This window comes from Centroberyx affinis, unplaced genomic scaffold (genome assembly GCF_046629955.1).
Source record: "Centroberyx affinis isolate AG114_WGS23_722 - 3 ecotype Tasmania unplaced genomic scaffold, CSIRO-AGI_Caff_v1 ptg001215l_1, whole genome shotgun sequence".
Lineage (NCBI taxonomy): Eukaryota > Metazoa > Chordata > Actinopteri > Beryciformes > Berycidae > Centroberyx > Centroberyx affinis.
The window spans coordinates 162339-182226 of record NW_027279731.1 but is presented as its reverse complement, the minus strand read 5'-3'; the positions used below and the strand labels follow the sequence as shown (position 1 = coordinate 182226).

Genomic DNA, 19888 nt, shown 5'->3' with positions numbered 1-19888 from the left:
GACTTTCAACCTAAGCAAAATGGTTCATGGACGGATGAGACATTTCTGCAAAGGCTTTTTATTTCAAAACAACATTTAAATGATATCCTTACAAAAAGTACTGTAGAGTTCAACGATTCTGCTTTTTAACAATTTACAAAAAACGGTGATCCACGACTCGCTTGAATGGCGCCACAAATGTGTAAATAAAATGTGTATTCAATATTCTACAGTAGGCTAACACACAATTAAAGCCAACGTGTCACCTATCATCACTGGAGACATAATAAAACATAACCCATTCATGTTCTTTCACTGCGCGCTACACGACTCGTCTAAACCGGGACCTGTCTGTTGACGAAAATAGCCTCTCCGTCGGTCCCGCAGACGAGGCACTGTCCCAGGACGTCCAAGCTGTTGACGGACAGCGTCTGGCTGGGAAGCATGTGAGTGGTCTCCAGACGGCCTTTACTGGAGTCTCCGCTGAGCCAGGGGCTGACCGTCTGGTTCCCGCCGGCCGGGGCCATGGCGCTGCGGGAGATCATGCTGTTGTTCCTGCCGCCTGGTAAACCAACGACAAAAACTGCCTCCATGAACATTAAGTCATAGTATTCTTACGATTCAGACAGACGATTACTACTATGACTGTGTTTCTTTGAAGCACCAACGCGACTTGCCTTGTAAGAAGGAGGGCATGTCTGAATGCGAGGACGTCTCCCAGTGCAGCAGCGAGCCGTCCTCGGAGCATGAGAACAGGTGGTCCGGGTTGGTGGGGTGGAAGTGCACCTCCCACACTGTGCAGACAAACGAAGACAAACTTAGAAAACAAATACAAAAAAGGGGAAAAAATCCAAGCTTTTCAAAATAAGCAGTGTCCTAAATTAACTTGACTGGGAGACTTAGTGGATTTACCCGCCAAGAATCATTTTTACTGGCCAAAAATCTTACTTTCAGCAGAGTGCGCCTCCATAAGCGAGAAAGGCGTGTTGCCCTGTCTCACGTCCCAGACGCAGAGCATGCCGTCCTGGCCTCCTGTGGCCACAATGTGCTGCTGGTTGGGGTGTCTGGCCACGCAGTGCAGAGGGACTCTGTCCCCAGTCCTGGAAAGCAGAGAGAAACGACTTATTAGGACTGCTTATCATCAAAATGTACTCGGGATGGGACGATCTGCTTATTTCAATAGGATTTGATACGCGATATGGGGTTCATGATTCAAAACAGCCACGATACGATGTAATAAATACAAGTTCAATGACAACAAAGTCTGACTGTGCAGAATTATGTTTATTTCTGAGCCACAAATCTTTCTAGCGATGGAATTGGCTGCTAGAATGTAAACAACAATTTAAAAATGTCATTACAAAGTGTAAATGATATAATTTGGATGGAGAGCTTGTGAAATTGTGATGGTCAAGCGTCTCATTTGTGATTACCACAGCAGAATAAAATGTTAATATTTTTTAATATCGCGATTCATTTTTCGGCCCCACGATACATATCGTCCCATTTTTCTATTGCGATATATTGAATTTCGATATATCGCCCCGTCCTTAAAATCTACCGAATGAAAAGGGCGTGATCAGGAAAACTCAAAAAGCAGGAGAACAGGAACCTCCCACGGAAATCCAAAAGAGTTGCATGTCCAACAAATCTAAAATGAACAGATCTGGGAGAAAAAACAAAAAAAAAACATACTTGGATGCAACTTATTTTCTGAGAAGTGAGAAGTGAGACGATCTTACAGGGAGAGGATCTGTGACGGCGAGTTGCTCTGCTGTCTGAAATCCCACAGCTTGAGCTGACCGATGGAGTTCACCGTCAGAATCTCCGTTGTCCGCAGGAAAGTCGCGGCATGAATCGTGCTGCTGTCCGCGTTCTCTGACAAAAGACAAAGCCCGTTAAATCCGATTAGACTCTTTAAAAATCGTTCCGCAAGAGCAGCACACGCCTGGAATTTGAAATGTGCCGGCGTGGGTCGGACCGATAGCCGCTAAATCTTTCGCACCTATGATTCGGATCACTGCTTCCTGGTCGGCTCTGAAGAGGATTATCCTCCCGTCTTCGCCCACCGAGACGATCTCGGGACTGTTGCACACCACTCCGGTGCAGGGGGCGTTGTCGCACGGGTAGCGGTGTGCCTTCGCCCAGTGCTGGGACACAGATATCGTCTGCGGTGGAAGGGAGAGAAGTCACTGCATAGGAAACGAGTTTATCCACTGGAATAAATTCAAGTATGTAATATATCCGTTTAAGTACAGCTTTTTCCACTCTCTTTTCAGTGATTCTCAGGTCTGTTGCTGTGCGTCTTCAGTCAAATTCCCTTCTTAAATAACGGTTGAAGTTAGAGATGAGCTGCCTTGTGGACATGATGCACAATTAGAATTATTTGGGCATCTTATACTTATCACACTGGACTAGTGACCTGGGCAATAAGGGGGATGGAAGAAATAAAATGGCCGGGTCTGTTGTGAATGGTTCTAACGTGAGATATTCCCATGTATGAGGCTCAGTATGGATAAGGTCCTACATGGATCAGCATATTGTAATATTACCAACTTGAGTGTGTGTGTGTGAGAAAGGGGTTATAGGCAAGCAAACAAGTACCTGACTGTTTTGGTGATGGCGGAAGATGGTCACTGCTCCAGTTGACGATGCTGTGACAATTCTGTCTTGGTCCAGAAACTATTAAAGATTGAAGAACATTAGCCTTATTAGACCACAGGCCTAACCCTAACACCTGTGTAACACGTATGTAATGTAATATGCAATTCACTTATTTCTCTGCAACAATGCAACCGTGACAAATTCTTGTAATTTTTGTGTACTTGATAAGAAAGTGTTCTTGCTTCTTTCACCAAGACCCAGTCCAATGAAAAATAAGAGACTTTCAACAATAAATGCAGCGGGTGCCGATTTCATGCCACCAAGCACAGTAAAAGAAACCTAGTATAATGTTGTCAACTCCCATAAGTATCCTACTTGAAGATCCAGCACATCTCCGTCATGCTTGTGTTCACATAACAGCTGAGGATCGCCTTCAAATTCATCGTCCATGCCAGAAAGCCCATGATCCCCGATGGACCAAATGGAAATCTTGTTGTCCTGCAAGAGATATTAACAAGATCTGTCAAACAGGGGTGTTAGCCGGTATGGAAAGGTGTACCTTAGCTGAAGTGAGCCCAAATTTGAACTTGTTTTTATTGTTCTATTGGAGAGCACAGATCAGGCAAAGATAGCCAGAAATCTATGTATGTTTGGTGACTTAGGTCTAACCATTTATCACATTGACCAAACAATAATATATTGTGTCAGTCATTGCTCTCTACTTTGTCCCCAGAAATGTAGTGGCTATACCAGATTTGGGGTTTTGATGGTAAAATAATATTAAATGCAGGGACTTAACGTTAAGTGAAAATGTTAAGTCAAGTGGTTGATATTATAGTTTAGCCAACAGGTAGCTCCACTCCACTATACCGTTACGTGATGTTACACCAAACTAACATTCAAAACTCTGACAGGTTAATGTGTCCTTGCTTATCAGCGAACGTACACAGCTCATACGACCTAGTTTAAGACATTTCATGAAACATTAGAATCTTCTGGTATATTCGGCATCCACGAAGCAACACTTCTGGAATGACAGGCGAACCTATTTTAAAAGTTTAACTTTTACTGAAAGGGCTGTTGGGTTATTGAATGCATGCCGAATTGAAGAGTAGATCCTACCCAATCCTAACATGTTCTACAAAGTATGTACAGTTGCCAAACAGCAAGCCCATATTAAATTGACAGATTTTTACAGATTATTTACAATAGGGCTTTCTCCATCCCGGCTTATCGTTAACGTTAACGTTAGCTCACCTCGTTGTCCCATGAGCCGGTAGCAAAGATATCTGGTTGTTGCAAAGCGGAAGACGATACTGGCCTCCATCGCGTTTTGCTGATTTTCTGGGACACGTATTTGGCATTTGTACCCTCCATGGAAACATACACACTTTCTCTTACTTTAAAAAGTATTTTTTAGTATTAGCTTAGCATACATGGGCATCACCTGGAGTAAACCCGCCGCCACTACACAGGTACGGAAGCCCAGTGAAGTCAAATACCACACCACTCGACTTTTCCCACAGTGTAAATTAGGTCTCGCACTCCGCCTAGCGGCCACCATCCGACTGCGGCAAATCTTATTATGCACTTAGGTGGCTTTTGACTGTGCAATTAACCTTGGCTAAAGCTTAAATGTCACTAGATTCCATTTTTGAAAAATGAGGCTTCAGTTTATCTGGATATATGTTACAAAGGCAGTCTTGTGGTAAAAGGTATTTGGATGTCTGGTGACGTATCCGCCGCTCCGTCTGTTCTGGAGGTTGTCAGCTTCATCGGTAAAACAGTTGGCGCAGGCGCGGCACTGACAGCTGCTGTCTACTTACTCCGCAAAGTCTGTTTAATAATGGCCTGGAAATCTGGAGGAGCCAGCCACGCAGAGCTTGTCAACAACCTCCGCAGTAAGTGCAAATGTTATGTAAAGAGGCCGTGCAAGTGCGTTCAACTAGAGGTCCGATATTTACCCGAAAATGATTGTGTTTGGAGGCTTGCCACACTGAGCTAAATACAGGAGCGTTAGCTAGCTGGTTGCTAAGCTATGTAGTGTCAGCCAGCGGTATGTTGTTGTTGACCTAGCGTTACCTCTCTCCACCCCTTTCCCAAAGCACGTTTACGCTGTGAAACAGAGTATACCCCGGAGGTTGCAGAAAACGAGGAAAGAGTCGATACACTCAGTTATCCCGACGTGCGGGTTCACATACCGTTAGTGCAACGACAGTTTTATGTTAGGTTAGCTTAGCCTGCTAGCTATATGTGCGTCATTGCGTCGTTGTAGCTAGCGATAGCCGCGTTGCTAGCTGCCCTGCCCACATTCATTGATAGCCCTCTGTGCCATTCACTTTACTTTTAAGATGATACGTTGACACTGTCAGCTGGAAATGGGTGGCTAATTTTCAGCCCTTGTGTCGGTCAGACATTAAAAGACACAATGCGGTGCAATACTAGGGATAGTTGCTTGTTCATGACTGGTTGAGCTCAGTATATGTCACCCTTGGGTGGGCGGCTGTTATTTTTCGTTCCACAACCACCAAAGCTGTAGCAATACCCACATGGTAACCTTTGTGTTAAAGCTCCACATTATAACAAGCAAGCTATGATATAACCTATGAGCTGAAATGTTTCTCCCTTGCATGTAGAATTTGTCTCACGGGTGTTATCTGTCCAGAAAGCATCTTAAGATTTCTGCAGGCTCGAGTTTGCTAGTCCGATTCCAGCAGCAAGTATCTAGCAGGCTAAGGCCTATTTATATTCAGTGCAGTCCAGCGAAGCATTGCAGCAGACAGGTCAAGTTAGTTGCAAGCATTTTGCCAAAAGCTTTTTGGGTTGCGGACAGTGGTCAGCAATGCTCCACTTGCTTTTAATAGAATGCAAAAGTAGCAAGACTGTCGTATGCTCTGTAATTCCCCGCATTGGCAGGAGATATGACTGTTTGAAATAACAATTTGTTGTATACACCTGATGTAATCTGGCAAGGATTTATTATTTTTTTACATATTTTTTTTTATCATAATTGATCTGGTGCAGGGGGAGAGTTTGAGAGCAGCTCTCAGTATGCAGAGCTCTGTACTGTAGGATAAAATATATGAAACGCCCAAAAATACAAGTAAATTAATAAGATAATAATAACCCATAACCTTTTTTTGCCTATTCTACTGTTTATTCTTGTAAAAGGTGGTTGGAGATAGGTTTGAATTTAGTTCCACATCCTATCTAATTTTTTGTATGTTAATAGCATCAGTACAAGAATAGATTTTAGAGTTAAAACCTCTATTATTTGGATACCTTATTATGATAAGTGCTGAACAGCCACACTAGTTTGTAGTTTTTGAGGGAAATTAGATTTTTTTTTTCGTTATTTTTATTGTATGCAGTGGTGATCGCTCTCATCTTGATCGCCCACTCCTGCTAAAATGAACACGTAGGAAACACTGTGCTGGACACTGACCCATTTAGACTCTAATAGAGCAGACCCTAAGTTAGCATAAGCTGGCCTTAAGCAGGTCACACGCCGGATGCATGCTAATTCCTGACTTTTCTTACCATTTCTATCCTCTCACCAGCACTCTTGTTTAGGACGCTCATTTGCTCGGGGACCAGTGGCGTTTCTAGTGGCATTTATTTTGAAGCCATGATTACCTCATGAACTATTAACAGCCAGGCCTGCAGAGTCAGTTTTGACTTCTGAGCGACACGGTGAATCGGCAGAAAAAAAGGTCGTGGGTTATTATTGTTGCAGAAATCACTAGTGGGTGTCCATCTGGAAGTTTGTGTTTGTAATGGATCCTGCAGCGGCACATAGCTGTGAGGGTGAGGGGAGTCGGTAATGAGAGCAGCGCCGGCTGTCGTTGGCATTTCCTGCTGTTGGCACCGACTGCCAGTGGAACCTGTTACCAAGGATTACGCCGAAGACACTGACGCTTCTGTCTGCGGAGCTTTTTAGTTCCCCACACGGCTTGACACGCTCTGTACATATGGGCAGCCTTCTGTATGCATGTCAAGGCCAGTAGGACACACGTGCTCCGCCTGTATACTCTCATCCTTTGTCATTTTCTTTAAATACTGGATGTATGTATTTCTACTTAATATATTCTGATGTTGTAATTATCTTCTGTATGAATGCTCGTCTTGGATTATGGCACAAAACATTGCAATATTAAATCCTGTATACTGGTAAAGACCTGCATTTGCGCTATTCTTACTTATATTCTATTCTTCTTTGCTGTATCTTATTACGGTTTGCCGCTGCAGCGAGCCAGTTTCCCCACAGGGATCATCAAAGTTTCATCTCCTCATCTTATGCTCTTACGTCTTTATGTGATGTATTTTTGTTTGCGTGCATCGTCCGACACCTCCTCCTTTGCGTCCTCAGAAAATGGGATCATCAAGTCCGACAAGGTCTACGAAGTCATGCTGGCCACAGACCGAGCCCATTTCTCTAGGTGTAATCCTTACATGGACTCGCCGCAGTCAATAGGTACGTGCCCCCCCCCCCCCCCCCCCCCCCCCCCCCCCCCCCGCCATCCTCCACACAGCGCAAATACGATCCCCGAATCCCCAGAGATGTACTAACCTAATCTGTGCCTCTCTTTTAACCAAAAGGCTATCAAGCAACCATCAGCGCCCCGCACATGGTACGACTTTAAAGCGTCTCCAGACATTCCTGCACCCTGTGAATGCCAACTTTCATCAGTAATGTTGTTAAGGCTTGCTCCCATTCCATCACTCAGTAGATAAACAGAGAGAAGCGGCACCAAGTAGGACAAACACGCCGCGTTCTCTTCCCCCTTATTCCAAACCAAACCCAATCACTTATTTTATTTTATTTTTTTACCAGTGAACCAAATCTGTTCTCTTGTTAGCTTTGTCCACTCTTAGTCATATTTGGCTGTCAGCACTGTCAACAGGATGGAATATGAACGCCGAGCGACGGGCTGTAATGCAGTTGTCTTGTCGGTGTCTCCCCCCCCCCCCCCCTCCCCCCACAGCATGCCTACGCCCTGGAGCTCCTACACGACCAGCTGTACGAGGGAGCCAAGGCCCTGGACGTGGGCTCGGGCAGTGGGATCCTGTCCGCTTGCTTTGCACGAATGGTGAGCCACACATGACGGGTAAACAAACGCAATTTCTCTCCTTGGAGACGCTTCTGATTTTGATTGATGTGACTGATCGTAGCGTGTCAAATGTGCTGTAAATAAAGGTTTCTGCTTGTGTCATGCTTGGAAGAACTGAGCACCATCCCTCCCTCCCTCCCTCCCTCCCTCCCTCCCGTGCTTTACAGGTAGGCCCCAAGGGGAAAGTGATAGGAATCGATCACATCAAAGAGCTGGTAGACGACTCTGTAAACAACGTGAAGAAAGATGACCCCAGTTTGATAACGTCGGGCCGAGTGAAGCTAATAGGTAAGGCGGCATCGATGAGCGGGCTTTTTTTTTTTTTTTCTTTCCGAGTCTACTTTTAGAAATGGCACATTGCTTAGATGAGAAATTGCAACTCGACTCTACCTTTTTCTAAAACGAGGCACGGCGTAATGCTCATTAGACCGGGGGGAGCGCAGCTCTGAATAATTGAGGATTTCAGAGGCCCGGGGTGAAGGCTTTACTGAAGGCACCCGGCGAGCGACACCCTGTTTTGTGTTTTCAGTGGGAGACGGGCGAATGGGCCACGAGGAGGAGGCGCCTTACGATGCCATCCACGTCGGCGCGGCGGCACCCACCGTCCCCCAAGCGGTGAGTCCTCCAAGGAAAAAAGCCCTTGATCAAAGTCACGTTGTCCCAGTTCCCTACCAACTTAGCACAGAACACCGAAGCTCAGAAGAAGCCAGACAAACATGCACAGTCTAACCCTGTTAAAGGTGGAAAATATTATAATGCAATTCTGAGTTTTTTTGGACAAGCATGTGAGCGGAACAGAACAGCGCTCATTACACCGGGTTATAAGAATGTGTTTCTAAACCCCCGGCGGGTTTTTGTTTGGCCCGGCGCGTTGCCATGCCCACCAGTAAGCGCGTGTTATCTCCTCCTCTCTCTCTCTCTCTCTCTCTCTCTCTCTCTCTCTCTCTCCCGCAGCTCCTGGACCAGCTGAAGCCGGGCGGCCGGCTGATCCTGCCCGTGGGCCCGGCGGGCGGCAACCAGATGCTGGAGCAGTACGACAAGATGGAGGACGGCAGCACCAAAATGAAGCCCTTGATGGGGGTGATTTATGTGCCTTTAACAGACAAAGACAAGCAGTGGTCCAGGTGGAAGTGACTTCCTTCTCCCTCTCCTCCCCCCCTCTCTCCTTCTCACAGTGGCAAAGGTGAAATGGTGTGGCTTGGAGCAGGCAATGGATCACAAGGGCTGCGTTTTTTGCTGCTTGTCGACATTTTTTGCTTCTTCCATACCATACCAACTGGCTGCACGTTTCTTTTATCCGTGTTTAACTCCGTAGTCCCAAACGGGTTTAATAAACCTGCACAACTTGAGCGATTTGAAGTGCTATTCCTTTTGGAACTCCCAACACGTTTGAAGTATTAATCAGCTAAAATAGCAAGAGTGTTAAAGCATATGTTCCGTGGTTTGCATTTGGCTGATAACTTGAAATAAGAGCATGCCAGGTTTATCGATTAGGACACCCATAGGAAATTAAACTGTTTTCCCCACTATTGCTAAAAAATGCTTCTTGTTTGATATTCTACTGTGTGAGATGTAGAGATCCAAAGACTAATAACCTTTGGATTTTTTTTGGTGATAAGGTGTTTGCATGGGATTGTGCCTAAACTCCTGACTTTCTGTTTGCATGGCAGGAGGACAGTTAGGTGTCTTGCGTGGCACTCTTCTTTCATTCTTTCTTTCTGCCTTGTGTAACGCTCCACTTCTGTTTCTCACAGGGATGAACTTTGAAGAGGAAGACGGTCCATGTTCCACATTTCACTTTGAACCTGGAGAAAACTAGGACGGGCTTTCCGACAACCCTTGACATTTATTTTTCAAAGCATAACAAAACATGGTTTTTTTTTTTTTTGGTTTGTTTTGTTTGTTTGTTTTTTTTTGCTTTAACTCTAACGTGGGATTAGAGTATCGTGCTGATGGCACGGCCCTGAGTGGCTGGGGAGAAAAAGACTTGCTTGAAGTTGAGCACAGATATGTGGAGAGGGTTTTTTTTTTTGTTTTCTTCCAGGCCTGCATTTTTGGTTATGTATTCTTTTTAACTGCTGGATTTTAAGTTTGGTTTTGTTGTGGTTTCATCAGTTGAATTGCAATCAACCATTTCTACAGTATTACATTTCAGCGCCATCAAAGCTGAATGTAGGAAGAACGCCGGACGACGAGGAGGAAAGTCTGAGCCTTTTAGATAATTCACCTAGCTACAGCGTGTGTGTGGATCATCTAACTGTAGAGTTCTCTGCTAACATACAAGCTCTTCCACCCCCCACCCCCCCTCCCCCTCCTCCCCCTCCCCCTGCCCACCGCCCGGGCAACAGTATTTAGGTACACACACATACAGGCGACACACTGGCTGATGTAACCCACGCACCCTGTTTGATGTGCAGCACTTGCAGGCCATACTACACATAGAATAAGCAATGCATTGGAACATACTGGCAAACGCCTAAGTGCACTCCAAGGAGAGCAGAGCACTAATAACACAGATACATATAACAGGGCTGCGCTTCCCACCTGGTGATGTGTTGCTTTCTGCCGCTGGTTTTTTCCCATTAACATCTTGTGCAGGCTCTTCTGGTGACTGATACTAAATGAGATAGTCACTGCTTTGCCAAAATAAACTCCAACAATATAAAGCGAATGAATGTCTGATGTTTTCTTAAAAAAAAACAAACATGGAATGACATGGAATTAAGAAGCACATTTTGTTTTGGGTGATCCATGTGTTGGATGATCTTTGGCTTTCACAGTTTCTGGAATGGCATATGAAAATAAAGAGACGCTTATGTTTTTGTCTGCCTTTTTGTTATTGAATCTTTTCAGGCTGCAACCTGGAGGTAAATACTTAGTCCGTTAGAAAATGTCTTGTGGAATCCAGGGTGAATTTAGTGCTTAAGATGTAGGAGCAGGGAAAGTACTAAATCACTTTATGTCCCCCCCAAAAAAGCACAGCAAGATCTGTTGATCCATAATAAACTTTAATATCTCACATAAAAGACAGCAGGTCAAGGAATACATCTGCGCATATACATATATAACTTCACATAGGCTTGCTTAATAAAGAAAAATAAGCGATAGAGAATTAGGCTGGAGGAGGATTGGCTTGTTAATTTCATCTGGCTATGGCTTGCTATGATTCTGGGGCAAACAAGAATTACTCTGCTTGATCCTGATTGAACAAAAAAATAACCATTTTGTCCATTCCCTTAGTGACAATAAGAGTATCACAAGCACTCGGATACATTACAATGCTTTCATCATTTCAGTGTTCCATCTAGTAATAGCCTAGCAACGTATGGCACAAATATAGCACATCAGTGCCACTCAGTGGCAGAAATATATTACTGTGCAGCACTAGTCATGAAAATACACCCACGTGAGTAAAAATAAGAATCAAGATATTTGATATCGAAATAGCCAACATTTGAGAAAGACAAGAAATTGATATATGACACAGGAGAGCATGTGTTTATTGTGTATCCCATCAGTGAAGAGGGAAAGCTGTTGGATAGAAAATAATATTGATGTATGTAAGTATTGAACTGGGGAGAGGGTGTGGGGTTGCTGCCATTTACCATGGATACAGAATCAGATTTTCCTATAACAACAATAAATGTGATGTCGCAAATATCTGAATATGTATCCTGTGTGGCTTTGGAGGAGGCGTCCACCCGCAGCAGCAGAGGGGTTCAGTGTGGGGGAGTACAGAAGTCTTCATGACAGCAGGGAGTTGGGAAGCTTCCAACCTGAGGCCAGGACACCGTTGCACAACTTGAAGAGACTGCGGCTCAGGATCCGGTGACAACTCCCCCGCTTCCCCCTTTCGGAGGTCAGAAGCTTCCCACATCCCGGGGCGTCTTGAGCGCGCCGCGTTCGCTTTCGCTGCCCCCGGCCCGGCGGCTACAGGTACATGCCGTTGATAAGGTAATCGGACTCCTCCGTGGTGAGGGGCCGGGCCTTCTTCAGCTTGTGGCGAACGAGTCGAAGGCGGCAGCTGATCATGAGCAGCAGCAGAGCGGTGATGATCAGGCCGAGAGCCAGCGGGAGGATCGCACCTGCGGGAGAGAACAGTCAGCACATGCAGTAATGAGGCCATAAGGCAACAAAAATAGATAAAAAAAGGTGAGGCTGAATTGTTAGTAGGCAAACTTCCGTGTTGAACCGCACCTGACTCGGGGACGGGATGACCTCCCTTTACTGGAAACGGTTTGGAGATGGGCATATCGTTCTCTGGTTGGCTCTGGGACACGGGCGCTTTAGGGGCAGCTGCAACAAAAACGCAAATATAACTTAAATTTCAAAGCAGTGACAGCATTGTAGCTTATTTCTTCAGTTTTACTGTAATGTATTATAGCTTTACCTATCTCAGTCTGTTTGGTGATGGGAGGAGCCACGGTTGCTGGTTTGAAAGCAGGACCTAAACAATGTTATCATTAATAGTAAAACTGTAGTGTCACGCTGTTAGAATTACATACACCACAGTTGAAATGGAATGAACAAGAAGCAGAAGCTCACTTTTTTGGATACATTCACTGACACAGTCAGCTTCCTGGAGGAAGTTGTTATGGTTGCCCTGGCAGCCGCCGTACAGGAAGTGTTTGCATTGTCCCGCCTCTCGGTCGTAGTACCAACGTGCGAAGGTCCCTTTACAGGGTCCCACGACTGGAGCTGCTGCACAAGGGTCTACAGCCACAGAGAGAGGAGAGACTTTGATGTTTACATGTGACAATGATTGTTTAACTAGCAACCAATAGGACGGGGTGCAAAGGTCAAAGTCATAGCGCCTGGACAACAGATGGAGCAAATATTCCAGTGTGTGTGATAGAAATAAACCTTTCACTACGACAGCATTTTTTGCAATTCCTTTTGAACTTCTCCCCTCTCCCTCTGACCGTACGATGGTGTTTCCACGGATCTTATTTCCCCCGATGCATTTGGGACGCGGGGGACATGAAGAAAAGACTCCTGAGAACGCATCTCACCCAAACGAGGCCCTGTGGTAAAGTGGCGATGGGGGAAGTGGCCCTCCCCGTCTGTCTCAGCCTAATTCAGGGATCGGATGGCGGGGGTTGGAGGTGGGGGGGGGGGGGGGACAGAGGCTCTTTGTTCCGGTGCTCACAGGGTACGCAGGGGAGAGAGCCGCATTCCCATGGCAGCCCCTGTACGGCAGAGAGTGGCCCTGTGGCCTCCGCCGGCGTTTCCAGCTCGGTTCTGTGACTCAGTGGCTGCCTGCAGGGGCTCCATCTGCCTCCGTGTCCAGACAAGCACTCAAACACTCCTCTTACACAGGATTAATGCACCCATGACTGTGACGCAGGGCCATATTGTTAAGAGCACATTATATGGCTGCTCGTCACGTAATCAACGGCGTCCCCCTGCAGTAACACAGCTCTGATAGAGGCGAACACAAGGAGGGCAAAGGAACGGAAGAAATGCCTGTAGATTTCCATACAAACCACTTATTTTTAGATTGTCCTTGAATCTACCACTCTAACATATTTGGCTGTCTTGGCTGTCACCACAGTGTAAAACGGTGAGACTAAAATAGCAGTCACACTTAACAGTTTTCTTTTCTTTGGTCTGAACCATAGCGGAATAGTTTACTTTGATGCGTTTTCATATTTGGCTCGTTAATGTTCACACTTACCCAGTTACACAAGTGAACCAGAGCTTGTAAGCAAAAGTCACTTGGGAGTCAAAACAAATGTGATTCCAGTCCCTGTACTTTCAGCGAAGCATGATGGACTTGTGCTCTTCTTCTCTGGTGTTCAGACCCGTTTAGGTTCACGTTGTTACGCTAGGCTTTCCAAGCATGAGGAACTGCTGGCTATCAGATGTCAACATCCGTCTCCTTATACCCATAATACCTTGAGTTTTGAAGTTGTTACCTGTAGTCGGTTCGGATTACGTTCCCACTCCTAACAAACCGCACCACAGTTCTCTTGTTGGAGGACTGAGACTTGCATTTTCAGGAGTCTCTGCGCTGTTATTTGGTGCCATCTGTTTAGTCGACATCTATGTTTGGAGTTCTCTCGTGCATATTTTGTGATATTTACAGCTGTTTATGCATTGTTAAAATAAGTATTAATGTATTTACTGCTTGGTCTAAAGAGCTAAAGCACAGGCGCGATGTTGAAATGCCGTCTGGTGCTCAGTGGGGTACCTTGACTGACCGGGCCCTCCTGCTGACTGGGACTCTGTGGATGCGGTGGAGGCGGTGGAGGAGCAACCTTGGTCCTGTCATGAGGCTGGGCGGGCGGCGGTACGATGCTCTCCAGGGTCTTGCCGGGTCGGGCCTGGAGCACGGAGCCGTCCTCGGCCGCCTCTGCCTGGGCCGCGGGCCTGTGAGGACCGGCCGGATGGGTCACCGTCTTCCTGTTGCTGTCAACTAGACACAGAAAAAACAGGGCATCGCTTTTTTCAAATTCCCGTTCCTCGGACTACGCGAGACTCGTGCTGAAATAGTACTCTGCATTTCACATGCCGCTCCATTTGGGAAAACAACGAGGGTTTCTTACAGTTCTGGCAGAAGGCCTCGTCCGAGCGGTCCGGGCATTGTTGCTTCCCGTCACAGGCGTAGGTGATGTCGATGCAGCAGCCGTCGTCGCACATGAACTGGTAGCGCGAGCAGTGGCTTGTACACACTGCGGGGGCATAGAGAGACACAACAGACGCTATACCCTGCTCCTCTTTAACACAGAGATGGATTCCAATGGGCTGCTTCAAGTGTTTGCATTGTTTCTGGAGACAAAATCCTCAGTCTTTCTCTCACCGCGTTTGTCTCCTGCTCAAATCTGTGTGCCTCCAAACACACAACGTATCATATATCATATTGAACCAATTCTAGAAATGAATTTGATGAATAAACGAATTCAACATCCTCCATTCTCTCTGAGACGTACCTCCAAGCACAAGGGACTTTCGTTCCCTGAGTGTCGACTGGCAGGCTTGCAGCGGGGGGCTCACACTCCTCACTTAGCCGACCACAAGCCATGTGGCACTGTGCCTTGTTTATCTCCTAAGCCAATTGAGCCTTATTCTTCCTCATTCATAGCTAAAAGTTAAATTTAATAATAATGACATTCATCTTCATGCGTCATTCAATTCAACTTCAAATTGTGTTTACAAATTCAATTTTCGAATTAATTTATTCAACAAATGTATTTTTTGAATTCATTGGTTCAATATGAGCATGACAAATTCAATTTTATGCAATTAAACTACAGTCTCTACTGGCACTACTCTCTTTCCATAGAGGACAACGTCGGCTGTTATTTACCGTAAAACAAAATGGCAAAATTGGAGATTGAGGATTCTGAAGAACACTGACAAAATGAGAGTGCTGTAAGAGGAACAGAGAGTGAACATGTGTGTCAGAGAGTGCAGCACCTTCTGCCTGGTGTTCCGGTGCCAGCACGGTGAGGGAGACGTTGTCGGAGCTCTTCTGGCCCGCCGTGTCGGTGACGGTCATCTGGAAGGTGTAGACGCCCTGCTGGAGGCCGCTGACCTTCAGCAGCCCTGGATGGGTCACCTGACACGTGAAAAGGAACATTTTAACACGGTGATACAACATCCTGAGGCAATGTGAATGGGCAATTTTAACAACAATTAAGAGCAAATATATTCTGTTATCAGACCTTTGCTAATCATATGAGCACAGAGTGAGAAGCCCCTCTGTATTTATTTGACATATTTAAGAGGGATGAAGTACAAAGCATTGTGGAAAATGAAGTATAGCATAGTGGTACAACATGTGACAGCACTATTAGTCCCAGGTTCTCACTATTCTCTCCACTGGAAAATAACAGCCTCATTTTTTAAATCATGACATAAAACACAGTATGAACATCTTACCCTCTACATTTCAATTTTTTTGAGGTTGAACCTTAAATAACTATCATCGAGTCTCTACAGCATTTTATTAATGAGATTAATAGGCTTTTAAAACACAGTAATAGACATAGTTTATTGTTATATATCTCATGTTGGTTTGTTTTTTTCTTTTACCTTTTGGCATCAAGTCAGTTTGGTCAAGTTGAATTTCATCATGAGGACAATTTCTCCATCACCACAGAGTTTAGTGCGTGAAGGTGAAAGGATTCAGTTTTCTACTATTGGATTTACTAAAACAGGTGGAAAAAGGTGTCCTATAAATTTCACATGTCCCCTCTCAGGCAGTGAATAGAGGACAGGCTCCAGCAGTGTTCCTGTCCTTGGGGCAGGTTCGGTCATAATAAACTCTTATCTCTGTTAGTACAGCGAGGCATTATGGAGCTCTGGTCACATGCCACCATGTTGACTTAACTACTGCAAACACACTAGGGCTGTTCAACACTGGTGTCTGTAAAGCCTCTGATTAGACTCTGTTCATACTGCAAAAGTCATCATCTCATCCCCCAAATGGAGAGAACAACTGTGCCACTCCTGTATCAAATGCCTTCCTGCGCTGCCAACGTGTGAGAGATGAGAAAGCCTGACTTTCCCAGCTTTAGGCAGCACATTCAGAATGATTTGCCTCAACGTACAAATTCATAGTGTTAACAGAAACTCTTCCAAATTTGTTGTGTTTCCATGTTTCCTGTTTGTGGTCAAGTGTAGCTCAATGGCTAGAGCAAGGCACTATCACTGCCAGAGTTAGGGGTTCCTTTCCCTAGAGCAAGGCACTATCACTGCCAGAGTTAGGGGTTCCTTTCCCTAGAGCAAGGCACTATCACTGCCAGAGTTAGGGGTTCCTTTCCCTAGAGCGAGGCACTAATACTGCCAGAGTTAGGGGTTCCATTCCCTAGAGCAAGGCACTAATACTGCCAGAGTTAGGGGTTCCTTTCCCTAGAACGAGGCACTAATACTGCCAGAGTTAGGGGTTCCTTTTCCTTAGAGGATGGCACCAACACCGCCAGAGTTAGGGGTTCAATTCCCTAGAGCAAGGCACTATCACTGCCAGAGTTAGGGGTTCCATTCCCTAGAACGAGGCACTAATACTGCCAGAGTTAGGGGTTCCTTTTCCTTAGAGGATGGCACCAACACCGCCAGAGTTAGGGGTTCAATTCCCTAGAGCAAGGCACTATCACTGCCAGAGTTAGGGGTTCCATTCCCTAGAGCAAGGCACTAATACTGCCAGAGTTAGGGGTTCCTTTCCCTAGAACGAGGCACTAATACTGCCAGAGTTAGGGGTTCCTTTTCCTTAGAGGATGGCACCAACACCGCCAGAGTTAGGGGTTCAATTCCCTAGAGCAAGGCACTATCACTGCCAGAGTTAGGGGTTCCATTCCCTAGAGCAAGGCACTAACACTACCAGGTTTGGGGGTGACATTCCTTAGAGCAAGACATTAACACTACCAGGGTTGGGGGTTCCGTTCCCACTAGGAGTGCCCCAACTAAAACTGTATACAGTCACAGTACTGTAAGGTGGTTTGGATATGAGCATCCACCAAACAGACGATACAATGGTATTACTGACCTTCATGTTGATGTCGGAGTCCCCCTTGACGAGAGCCCACTCGTAGCGGCTGATCCCGTGGTCGTCCACACTGTCCCGGCCATCTAAGACCGCCCAGTCTGTGGGCAGCTGGATCACCACGTCCTGGCCGGCGTCACTGCGGGGCGGTTCGTCCAGCTCTGCAACACCAGCCAAACATGACAAACATGTTAAACAAGGAAGATGTGTACTGATGCACTTCAATCGAGCCAACGAACCGGTTCTTACTCTCTTTTTTTTGGACACTCTGGTAGTTAGGGGTCATTTTGATTCTGACTGCACATTCATTCGTGTTTTATGTTGTAGCATAAAGGCTGTTACTTTAGGATGATAAAAATAGAAATCCTTAACATTAACCTAATATTTTTTAGGTATTTTTGGATAAAAGATTATAGTTATTATTTCACTTTTTTCCTAGCAGCGCCCCAACGGCACTTTCCTTGCTTTGATGGCCATCAATGGTGAATAAATACAGGGGAAAACACTAATGGTTCCTGCTTGCCGTACAACAGTAGTCGGCTGGCAAGCACAAACAGTTTAGGGGCTGAGTTAAAACACACCTGCTGCTGGTCTCAATGGGCCAATATAATTATGGAAGGCCAAGACCTGGAGGGCAAATCATTAACCCGCCCTACCGGCTTCACCAGGCCTATGGAACAGTTCCACAGCAGTTACACAACGTGAGACCGCAGAAGCAGAATTAGGGGGGGGACAGTGGCACAGTCCTAAAAAATCAACTTAATCAAAGCATTGACAATTTCCAATAGATTAATCTCCAGAGTCCCAACAACTGCTCCAAACTCACTAAGAATAACCAGCTCCTTGCAGCTTTCTTATGCCTAGTAGAGGGGCAGATAATGAAGGCCTCTCCCCCAACCTTTGCCTTGGGGATAGGCCACATTCAGCTCAATTCATAAAAGTGACTCAAAAAAACAAACAAACTCTGACTCATAAAAGTTGCAATGGTGTAAAGCATGCGTGGAGGTCCGCACATTCTTTTCTTTTTTTTTATTTTATAAATACCAGTTTCTGTGTGGAAAGTGGCATATGTATTATTTTTGTGGGTACGCATAAATTATACATCTGGCCCCTGGAATAAACCCTTATTAGTTTATTTATTTATAAGTTCACTATTTAATTTAACTATTGATTAGAGTCAATACTCGAGTTAGTTACTGCGAACAAAGCAGTAACTAACACTTTAAGTAATGAAATGAGCAGATGTCCAGTCTTTTGTCTTTATCATCTGCATATTAATTAAGCATAAATGATTCCAACCTTAACATTACACTTTATGCCCATGGAGAATGCTCTTATCTTACTTAGAACCAACTAGTAACTACACATGGTTAGTTAATGCTTAATCACTAGTTAATTAAGCATTAATGAATGAATCCTGACAGGGGAACCAAGGGCCTTCCAGTTCGTGACAAATCTCGACGCATCAATTATATAAACCAATACATATGTGTGGTGTTATAGCCTATATGGTCTTGTCGTCAGCTGTATAAGCCTGTGATCTCTGACCAGAAGACCTGCCAGCGGGTCTCTCACCTTGGGTTTCATCATCTGAAAGGCTTCCCGCAGGTCTCCTGGCTGAGCCGAGCAGCTGGTTCCTGTCTCCGCGGCCGCTGGAGGAAACAGGGAGGTGGCCCGTGGTGTTGGGAGTCCGGCTGTAGGTACTGAAGCCTTGCTGCGGCGCGAACGAGCACACGTTCTTGTTTCTGTAGGTGCAGTTGAACAGATAGCAGTTGAGACTCTCCCCGGGTTGCGCGAGGTCCTCCTGGACCACCGCCACGGTGCAGTGGGGCTCGGAGCAGCAGGCGTGGAGACAGTCCTTCCAGCTGTACACCCTGCCGGGGACCAACAGGAAGGTGGCCCCCTGCTCAATGGAGTCCTTGGCCCGGATGATGTGCTCCCCGACGGCGTTGAAGTCGCCCAGGCAGCCGTCAATCACGTCGCCTTCCCTCGGATACGCCTGGTCCTGCTGGAGCTGCTTGCGGAATTCCTCCAAGAGATCCTCCACCCCAGACATTCTGGATTGTAAGTCCGATATTTGCGAGGCCCGGGTGTCGATAGTTTGCACCGCACACAACAGCAACACAACGCTAGCGAGCAGCCGGTGATGCTGAACCACAGCCATGTTGTTTACGCAGCTAAACGGCATCTCCCTCTGTCTCCGGCTGTTCTCCGACGCATGAGGTCCTTACAGCGGCGGATAGATAGTCTCCCTACATCAAATACAGGTGATAACACTTGATACTAATATCAAACACCGTCCATAATATTTGTAACTAAATCATTTTGGGAACGAGGTGAATATTTGTCCTCTGCCGATGCTAAAAATCCGTTGTTGTTGTCATGGTGAGGATGAGACGGCCGCGCGAGGAGAGCGGTGGCTGCTCAGCAGAAACTACTGACGTCACGACTATGAACACAAGCAGCCGGCACACCTGTAAGTCTCTCTCTCTCTCTCTCTCTCGCTCTCTCTGTAACTCAATCTCTAGCTCTCTGTACCTCAATTTTAACTATTCAGTGTCACTTTCAACTTGCTTCATTGGCATGACATATAAATACATACTGTATTTAAAAAAAGAAAGTATAAAAGAATATGCAAATTCTGTGACTTGCCAATAGTACTGTGTATATGTTGTACGTCTTGTAAGTAGCCTATGTTTGTATTCATTCC

General features: G+C 45.8%; 3 protein-coding genes across 5 annotated transcripts; 1 reads left to right on the top strand and 2 right to left on the bottom strand.

Moving 5' to 3' along the window:
* Window positions 1–50: 50 nt before the first annotated feature.
* Window positions 51–4052, bottom strand: nup43 (nucleoporin 43). Its single transcript, XM_071524647.1, has 8 exons — window positions 3841–4052; window positions 2959–3081; window positions 2584–2661; window positions 1985–2147; window positions 1722–1857; window positions 928–1079; window positions 657–773; window positions 51–541 (listed from the first exon to the last, which is right to left on the bottom strand). Exons 1-8 carry the CDS (start codon window positions 3958–3960, stop codon window positions 315–317), a joined length of 1116 nt encoding a protein of 371 aa, XP_071380748.1. The 5' UTR covers window positions 3961–4052; the 3' UTR covers window positions 51–314.
* Window positions 4053–4368: 316 nt separating this feature from the next.
* On the top strand, window positions 4369–10003 carry pcmt (protein-L-isoaspartate (D-aspartate) O-methyltransferase). Of its 3 annotated transcripts, none has more exons than XM_071524635.1 (8): window positions 4369–4484; window positions 6953–7057; window positions 7183–7214; window positions 7569–7673; window positions 7862–7982; window positions 8224–8309; window positions 8649–8818; window positions 9449–10003. In XM_071524635.1, the coding sequence occupies exons 1-8, from the start codon at window positions 4430–4432 to the stop codon at window positions 9459–9461; spliced, it is 687 nt and encodes a 228-aa protein (XP_071380736.1). In that variant the 5' UTR covers window positions 4369–4429; the 3' UTR covers window positions 9462–10003. The 3 variants fall into 3 exon arrangements, with proteins under 3 accessions (XP_071380736.1, XP_071380737.1, XP_071380738.1); XM_071524636.1 differs by having other exon boundaries at window positions 8649–8877; XM_071524637.1 differs by having other exon boundaries at window positions 4393–4484; window positions 8649–8774.
* Window positions 10004–10715: 712 nt separating this feature from the next.
* Window positions 10716–19545, bottom strand: lrp11 (low density lipoprotein receptor-related protein 11). Its single transcript, XM_071524649.1, has 9 exons — window positions 18754–19545; window positions 17182–17339; window positions 15114–15255; window positions 14243–14368; window positions 13888–14112; window positions 12240–12407; window positions 12085–12141; window positions 11892–11990; window positions 10716–11779 (listed from the first exon to the last, which is right to left on the bottom strand). The coding sequence occupies exons 1-9, from the start codon at window positions 19364–19366 to the stop codon at window positions 11625–11627; spliced, it is 1743 nt and encodes a 580-aa protein (XP_071380750.1). The 5' UTR covers window positions 19367–19545; the 3' UTR covers window positions 10716–11624.
* Window positions 19546–19888: the final 343 nt, after the last annotated feature.